At 56.8% G+C, this 9,214-nt stretch overlaps 1 protein-coding gene across 1 annotated transcript in view; it reads right to left on the reverse strand.

Annotated features, from left to right (window-relative positions):
• DPY19L1 (dpy-19 like C-mannosyltransferase 1) overlaps nt 1–8,779 on the reverse strand; it is an 83,267-nt gene extending 74,488 nt beyond the window's left edge. Inside the window, exon 1 of the mRNA XM_055135013.1 lies at nt 8,432–8,779. Within this exon, the coding sequence (XP_054990988.1) occupies nt 8,432–8,690 (259 nt within the window). The 5' untranslated portion in view covers nt 8,691–8,779. The remainder of the gene's footprint in view (nt 1–8,431) is intronic.
• Nucleotides 8,780–9,214: the final 435 nt, after the last annotated feature.

The raw sequence follows: 9,214 nt of genomic DNA on the forward strand, positions 1-9,214 counted from the left end.
CGCTCGCTCTCGCTCTCTCTCTCTCTCTCTCTCTCTCTCTCTCTCTCTCTCTCTCTCACACACACACACACACACACACACACACATATCACAGATTATATGTCAAATTTATATCAAGTTTTAGTCCTCTGGGATTTAAGCTACTTCTTCAGTGGAAGTTTTTCTTCTGTTACTGGAATCCTATTTAAACAAAGCAATATAATCTCCGAGCGGTGTTCCAGCGACCCTTTTGACTGTCCTTTGAGGAAGCTCAGCCACCCTTCTGACTGTCCTTTGAGGAAGTTCAGCAAGGCAGCCCAACTCAAGCATTCGCTGAATTAATACAGATCCTGATATAATCAACAAACATTTTGATATAATTGGGGGAGAAATAAAATAGAACCAAATCACATTCACATGATATACCAAAAATAAAAATTCTTTGATTTCAGAGTAGACGCATATAAAGTGCAAGTTACAGGGTATTTTTTAAAAACTGGGCTTTAGTTCATTTTCTAAGTGTCCCGACTGACAGTGAAACTGGATGTGACAGGGGGCTTTCCACCCACTGCGCCAGCTGGGACAGGACAGGGCCAGGGAGCAGGGCCAGGCCAGAGGGAGCAGGGCCAGGCCAGGTCCTCTGCTCACCTCACCTGCACAGCACACCTGGTGGGACAAAGGACGCCTCCGCAGGCTCAGGCCCAAGAGTCCTGTCCAGTCAGCCACCAAGGTCGGCTGCTGTGTACGACAAAGGGGCCCTTGTCCCAGGCAAGACCTCCTAGAGCTGGTGGCCATCAGCAGGCGGGGGGGGGGGGGGGAAGACGGTGAAATGAGAGTTTCTCCATGACGTAGTTCTGTTTTCAGGGTCTCTGGAAACTTCCTTTCTCTGTCCAGCACCAGTGGCCTACCCTCTGAGCCCTCCTGCCACCTCCCTACATTCCCTGCCCGCAGGAGGGAGTCAGTCCTGCAACTGTCCTAGCACCCTGCATTCTAAACCCTGGGATGGGCACTCTGCCATCTGCTCCTGCTCCCGTCCTCTCTCTTCATCCAGAAAGCTCTCTCTCCTCTCCTCTCCCCCCTCCTCTCCCCATCCCTCCAGCCCCCTCTCTCCACAACACCCCTCACAGGCCCATCACATCTGAAAGGCATCTGAAAGAAAATGCAGTGAGCACTTCAGAGCCCCTGAAAGAATCTATTCCCATCCTGCACACAGAACCAAGCTACCCGCGGGGCAATGCTTGGAGGCGGCCAGCAGGCCAAGGACGAGCACTGGCCAGACCAAAGTGGACTCCAGGCCTCAGGCCCTCCACACCCCTCCCACTGGCTGGCACTGGAGAGGCTTTGATCTGAAACGGTATTTATAAATATCCAATATATTCCAAGAACAAAATGACTTGCAAAGTTTAAAGATACAACTCATTCCTGAATTGAGGTTAATCCATACTTAAGGCATGCGAGAAATATTAGTCCTCTAACTCTAAAGAAATAAAATGATACCAAAAGTGCTCACAAACATTCTTTTAACCTGCTGGACAGTTTTCAACCCACTCAACCCCTCCTGACAATCCATCCAACTCTCAACTAGTTCCATCTACAAAACCTCCTCAACTAGAACCCCAGGGCCTGAGCCTCCTTCTCCAAACTCCATGCCCAACTCCTCTGCCGAGCTAAGTTCTAAACCACTATTCACAGAGAACAGAAACTATATAATACACTCAAATAAATACAAACTTAAACACCTTAAGACAATATCTGAGCATTCCCAACGCTCAAGGAGTACTGCTGTGTGGAAGCTAAACTAGAGCGAATAAGTGAAAAGAAAACCTACTTCTACACCATCTAGAATAAAGCAAAGACCAATGTCTGTGACGTACACTAACAAGCGAAAAGACGTTGTTAGGATAGTGGTTGGGAGAAAGAGAGCAGCCATGTACACCAAACTTGGCTCCTTCCCTCTTCCTAGACCTAGATTAAGTTAACATGTATGTAAGTGCTGCTACACACACAGTATACCTTCTGAGAAACTAAGACCATAAAACCCTGTCAGCCAACATCTGTAACCTCAAAGCTGAAATCTGGAAGAGGGAGCATCTAGGTCGATGAGAGCAGGCAAAAAGCAAACAAGCAAACGGCCCCTAGTCCAGAAACCTGGCGAAGTCAGTGACGGCCTTCAGAGAACAGAGCTGACTCCCACAGAGCTGGGCAGCGCAGGTTCAAGGGACGGTTCCAGAGCCAGGTAAGAGCTCAACTGTCAGGGCCAAACCTGGGAAAGACAGATGTCAATATACCCGAGTGCTGCCCGTTTCTGTGCTTTACACAGAGTACTAACTGAGAGAACAGAGTAGCACTAGAGCAGGAATGAAAGTTACTACAGTAGATTTATGTACTCTGAAAATTAATTCTTCCACTTTGCAAGTTTCTCTCTATTCAATTATTCTGCCATAATAAAAGTCACTTCGGAGAAGTGCTTTCCCCTGCGAGACGAGACCGCCTTTTACGAGACTCAGCAGCAGCACCAGGGCCTGGCCCAACACAACAGATGTGACTGGTACTGACTTCACTGATGAGTAACCGTCAGAATGGGCACCTAAACAAGCCGGCCAGCACTGCCCAGTGCTCTAATACGACTCTAGAAACAGGATGTGAGAAAAAACACATAAACTTAAAAGCCTAGAGTCACCTCACTTGGAAACAGGTACACAGGCCTGGGTGTCTATAAAAATGTAAAATTCATAGATAAATTTGGATATATCAATACAGCCTAATAGGCTATAAATACAAAACTTAAAAAAAAACTGCTAAGACTCAAATTTTAGCACTATCCAAACACACATGCATGCAGAATAAACTTTTTACCTGTTTTCACCGTTAGTTCCACATCTGGACAAAAACAATCACTTACAAATTGGTAAATATTCTGGTATTTACCTAAACTAAACGAGACACCTGTACTAATTACCTACTGGGCATTTGTGAATACCACATATCCCAAACCCTCCCAAGTGGAACTGTGTTTAGGTGGTTATCAATACTCCTAGAGTCAGTTTGAAATTTATTTTAGGGAAAAGGAAGTTTTAAACACTGAGCGAACTCTTTCACACCCCAAATCCTGGCTCTCCAGGGGCCTCAGGTGGGGTAGGCTATGACGTAGTTCTGTGTCCCCAGGCCCCATAATCCCTCCCTGGTCCCATCCCCAATCCCCGGGGAACTCTGGCGAGGCCCCTTACTCGGCCCTGCCCTGAGGAAGAAAAGGAAAGCTGGTCTCTGATGAGGACTGCCTGCCGGGATTCCGCTCGGGCCCAAGAGGCTGATGCACAAGGAGCAGGGCGCAAGCCCTCGGAGCACCCACAGGCTCTTTCACACAAGGGTAGGCCGAGGGCCCTTTTGAGATGAATGACAATCGCCAGCGAACATTGCCTTCACTGATGCTTCAGCCACACGGGGTCAAAGGGAATCTGGAGTGAGCAGCATCAACCCTCACAGCTGGTGAGACGGTGACAACACAGAGCCATGCTGACGGCCAGGCGAGCACGAACCCCTTAAGACGGGCGAATTCTCTGAGCCACAGACACCCCAGCCCGGGAAAACCTCCTCCACTGCAGTCAGCATCGTCAAGCACTGGCCAGGCCCCTCCTGTGGCGCCCCGCTCCTGTGAAGTATCCTGCCCACAATGCCACGGGCACCCTGGAGCAAAGCTACAGATCTGCACTTTTCCCTAAAACACATGCCCTCCCCTACACTGCGTGGCCTTCCAAGCACACAGAACCTGGGCCACAGAAACTCGCCGCTATGTTCCCCCCTCAGCAGCTGGAAACCCAGAAGCCACTCAGGGTTCTCGTGTCCCTTCCCTCAGTCCCAGCCCAAATCAGCAGCAAGTCCTACTTCTCCTTCCTTTACGGTAGTCTCAAGCCCACCCCTTCAGCATGGCCCATGATGCCCGCCAGGGCCTGCCAGTGCAGGGCCAGTGACCCAGGCAGGAACAGTGCCTCTGGCCATGACCCCTGCAGGCCTCCCTTGCTGTAAGAGGCCTCCACCACCACCACCCCCCTGCCACGCCACTGTAAGAGCATGGCCACTGGCATCCTCTCACCTCCCTTCCCCCACTTGGCCCCACTGCTCTCCCCTCCGCCTCCATCTCACCTCCATCTCTCATCCTGTCACTCCTTCCGTCCACTCCCTCTCCCCAAGGAGACACACCTTCCTCTCTGCGCCCATCCTGCCAGCCGGGCCGGGAACAATTAGCACCTGGCAAGTAGTGGGTGTGAGTGAAGCTACCATCACTCCTCTGGCTGCTGTTCTTCTTTTTTTAATTTTGTAATATTTTACCTACGGAACCATGATTGACAGGCTGTTGACAGTTGAGTTTCAGGCATATAGCATTTCAAGACCAATCCCAACACCAGTGCCACTTCCGTTCACCAGTGTGCCCATATTCTGCCTCACTTGCCAGACCCCTGCTCTCAGTGATGACCAGTGTGTATTTCGGGACAGAGCGATGCCAACTACCCAGAGTCAGAAATGTGGCTTCAATCCCCCGCCAGCACCCTGGCCTCCCTCTGCTCCCGAGTCCCAGCACCAAAATCACACCCTCCGTCCCCAAGCCTTTGAGTGCCAGGGGAGAGGGAGGATCAACCCAGCAGGCGCTCTCCTCGTACAGGAATCTGAAGTTCTGAAAGAGACCCACAGAGCCAGTGAGCAGAGTGCCAGGATGGGGAAGGAGGCAGCTCCCAGCGCACAGCCTGGCTCCGCCCAGTTCTGCCTGGAAGCAAAGAAATCCCAGTACTCACCTCTGGGATAGATGTCTCCACAGCTAAGCTGCTGGCGGGTGTCTGCATGGAGCACACACACACACACACACACACACACACACACACACACACACACTCACACACACTCATACGCCCTCATATACACACTAACTCATACACACAGTCACACATATACACGCACATATACACACATACTCACAAACTCATACACACAAACACACTCACACATAAACACACTCACATACATATACTCACAAGCTCATACACACTCACATATACATACCACCCACATACATACACATACTCACATATACATACACACACTCACATATTCATACTCACACACAAACATACACACACTCACATACATACACATATATATACACACTTACACACACGAATTCATACAAACATACATATTCACACACACACACAATCACACACACATGCACACACTCTCACACACAGCCACATGCACGCACATTCACTCAAGCCACCGGGTCAGCTTACAAAGGTTCTCAAGGAGCACAGGGAAGGGGCAGGTCCCAGTCACTGGAGACTCACTGGTCCCACAGTGGGCAGAACTAAAATAGGGAATAGAGGCTGAGGGCTATTCAATACTCTAGGAAGCTCCCCACAAAGAATCCCAATGCAGGTGAGAGCAGGGCACCACTGTGAGCCCAGCAGGACAGGTGTGAGGCCAGAAGATCAAGTTCATCAGGATCTTTTCCAGGCTCAGGTTTTGTCTGTCCTGTCCATGGCACTGAAGCTCGGCTTCCTCTGCATGCAGACAGGCTTGGCTTACAGGCTGTGATGCGCGCTCCGTTTCCACAGGAAAGCATCCTTCACTGTTCTGCACGCACGGAAGCACGGCGACGTCCCAACTACCTCCTCTCTTCCCTCCTTCACTAAGGGCCAGGGTTACAGGAAACCTGCCACTCCTCTCAAACTGCATCAGTAACAGTGTATCAGATGACACACGGCTGCACGCAGCAAGGATGCTGGAGAGTCTGGAGACTAGCTGTGCTGGCCCCTGGGAGGGGGCACAGGGCTGCACAGGTCCCTGGCAACCACTGCCAGCCGTGAGACATTCAGCTAAAAAGCCAAACATGCTTCCCTCCACCCAGTCCCAAGTTCAGATTCAGTAGCCTGGTGACTTTCATTTTCCAGTGTGGCGTTGACAGCTACGGTAGACAACCACTAGTCTAGTTCGTGCCTCCCACCTTACCTGCAAGCAGACCTGGGAAGCACCTACCGGGCTGAAACTGGGCTGGGATCATAGCACGGTGCTTCTAGGGGTTTTCCAGACGACGGGCTATAATACCAGGTCATAAAATCAACTTTATATGTTCGCGTTTTTGTTTGTTTGGACGCCACTCAGAGAGGAGGGCTACAGCCCTCTGAGCCTCTCCAGCCCAGGAGACAGAGAGTGGCAAGCACCACGCGGGCGCAGGCAAGAGACTGTGTGCAGGCTGGTCTCTCCCACCACTACAACCTGCCCCTCCTCCCCACTTTGCCCTGCCCTGGCCTGCCCTGCCCTGGGCTGCGCTGTCCCTGCACCTCCCCAGTTCTTCCTGGCCCTCACACTTGCACAGCACACCCGCTCATCAACGCTTTCTGTAAAGCGTTTGCAGCAGCAGAGTTGTGTGGGGCTGTGTTCTCAGAAGTGTGAGTGAAATCCTGGGCTGCACACTCTGGGCAGTAGTGGCCGAGTCCGTGTGACCCTGCCACTGTGCTGTCACACCAATTGCCTCCCCAGGCTGGTGGCTCTGGGAGACACAGAGCTGAAACTTCTGAAAATCGTTCAGGAGCCTTCACTTATGATTCTTACCAAAACAAGAAAACACATGCCAACATGGGGCTTCTCCCGCAAGGCACAAGGTGCCAGAAAGAGGGGCCACCTGGGGGGAGAGTGAGCCCCTCCGGGGAGAGAGGGGCTGTGCTCCCGTGGACAGGCATTTTTTCTGAGCCACAATAAAGCCATCTGTCAGAGCCAAGAAGTACACTCAAAACTGAGACGATGCCATTCCTGCTCTCATTCCCTGTGGGAGAGGGACAACCGAGGGAAGCAGGCGGCTCTCAAGCATCTAAACTGCTCCTCTCTGTTGGATCTGAGAGTGCTGCCCAGGGAAAGGACCGGGTGTTTCAGGCCTAGTCAACTCTACTGAGCAACTGTCCAGCAGCGACCTGGCCAACTGTAAATGGGGAGTAGGGAGAGAAAGTCTCCACCCTCACTGTCCAACCAGCCAGGGTCCTGATGCCCAGCGCCCACGCCATGGGCAGCTCCTGCAAGGAACCATTTTCTGATGACCCAGAGACGAGTCAAGCGCCACCCAGGACACGAGCCTGCAGTAGTTTGGGCCTTACTAGATCCAAACATAAGCGACCCAAACTAAGAAGATTCAGAGGAGGGGGGAATGCATGCACCAGTGAAGGAAACAGGCATAAAAGAAAATGGCAACAGAGCGCTGCCCCACTGTGATCTGTACCGGAACCCTAAAGAAACGACATCCTAAAGGGGTCACTGTAACCAGGAAGCAAGACCGCCCCTTGCAAGAGCACCAAGCATTTGCTGGGGGCCATCTTCCGCCCAGCCCAGCCACCCTCGGGGCCGCCCGGGCGTGCGAAGGGAGTCCCGAGCGCTGCTCATCCCCGGTACCATGCTGCCTCCCCAAGGTGGACTCCTCCAGCCTGCACTGGCCCGCTTGCAGACAGACGCAGCTCCAGATGAGCAGGAGAAAGTCCCGAGGGCAGGCGGCTGGGGGGCGGAGGGGGGGCCCGCAAGTGCGAGGATGGGGGGGTGGGGAGGGGGGCGCCCACTGCCACCAGCCTACCCGCAGATCTGCCGCGCGCTGAAGGGAAGGGGCCGAAAAGGATCAGCCACGGCTGAAAGCACGGCTGGCGGATGTCACCCAGCACGTTCCCATCAGGCCTGTCACCCCAGCTGTGACCCCTGGCCACCGGAGAGGCAACCAGGAACAAAGGAGCCCTGAAATCAGTCGCGACCTGCCAAGTTTCCTTACCTGCACAGCACAGCACGCCCCGGTCCCCACTGCGCTGCACACCCCACTGCAAGCCCGGGTCCCCACCGTGCGGCACACCCCGCGCAAGCCCGGGTCCCCGCACACTCTGCACACCCCGCGTCCGGGATCTGCCAGCGGGTCCAGACTCGGCGCTCCCAGAGCCGCGCGACCAGCAAAGTGACGCCGGGAGATGCACAAAGTGCCCCCAGCGGCATGCGCAGGCGGGAAGGGGAAAGCACGCTGGGAAAGAGCAGGCAAAAAATTCAATTATAACTTCAGCAACTTTTCCGGGCTGCGAATGGCTAAGCCCCCAGCCGGGCGACCGGGGACTGGGGACTGGGGCTCTGGGAAGTGGAGAGCGGGGACCCGGAGCGGGAAGTGGGGAGAGGGGACTGGGACGAGGAGCGGGGACGGGGAGCGGAGACGGGGAGCGGGGACCGGGAACCGGGACGGGGACGGGGAGCGGGAGGCGGGCGCCCCGACGCGCGCACGGCCCGGCCGGCAGCTGTTGATCCCGGCCCGGCCAGGAGAGGGGGGGGCGGGCGCGTCCGGAGCAAAGTCGGCGCGGGCGGCGCGAGGTCCCCGCCGGCGGGACAGGGGGCGCGGAGGGCCGGGCCAGGCCCGCGCCCCAAAGTTGCGCGCCCCGCGCCCGCGGCTCACCTAGCACGAGCGTGGTCCAGGTCCGGCCGCGCCCCGCGCGCCGCAGGCCCAGCGCCCCGCGCAGCGCGGCCACCAGGCGCCCCGCGAGGCCACCCCCAGGGGGCGGCACGGCCGGCTCGCCGCGGGCTCCTCGCCGGCCCGCCGCGCCCTTGCGCCCGGGGGACGGGGGCGCGCGCTCGGGCCCGGGCTCCGCGGCGCGGGGCGGCTGCGGCGGCCTCGGGGCCGCGTCCCGGTGCTTGCTCCGCGCCTGCAGGACCATCTCGGCATAGTCGCGCGCGGACGGCCAGCGAGCAGCCGCGGCTGGCTGGGCGGCCCGGCCAGCTCACTCCCGGCGAGGGAGGCGGGCGGGAGGCGGGCCGGCCCCTCCCCGCGGGCGGGGGGCGGAGAGAGCCGCGGGCCGGGGGGCGGGCGCCTGCCGGGCCGTGCGGCCGGGAGGCGGCGCCGGACTCCCGCGCCCGCAGCCGTTGCCGCCGCTCCGGTTGTCAGGGCGACCGCGGAACGCCGGGGGCGGGGCGGGCGAGCCGGAGGCGGGGCGAGCCGAGGCGGGGCGGGGCGATCCGGGGGCGGGGACTTCCCCCCGTGGCCCCGCCCCGGCGCCTCGCCGCGCCGGACGCGCGTTCCTGGCCGGTTAGCGCGCACGCGCGGGTTCGCCGCGCGCCGGGTCCCTCCCCGCGTCCGCCAGGCGACCCTTTCCTTGGCCGCCCCGCTAGGGCGGGTTGCCCGGCGTGGAGCACGGGCGGAAGGGGCCGCGGGCGGAGGCCGACAGAGCGCGTGGCGCGGCGA

The sequence above is a fragment of the Sorex araneus genome, chromosome 1, assembly GCF_027595985.1.
Source record: "Sorex araneus isolate mSorAra2 chromosome 1, mSorAra2.pri, whole genome shotgun sequence".
Lineage (NCBI taxonomy): Eukaryota > Metazoa > Chordata > Mammalia > Eulipotyphla > Soricidae > Sorex > Sorex araneus.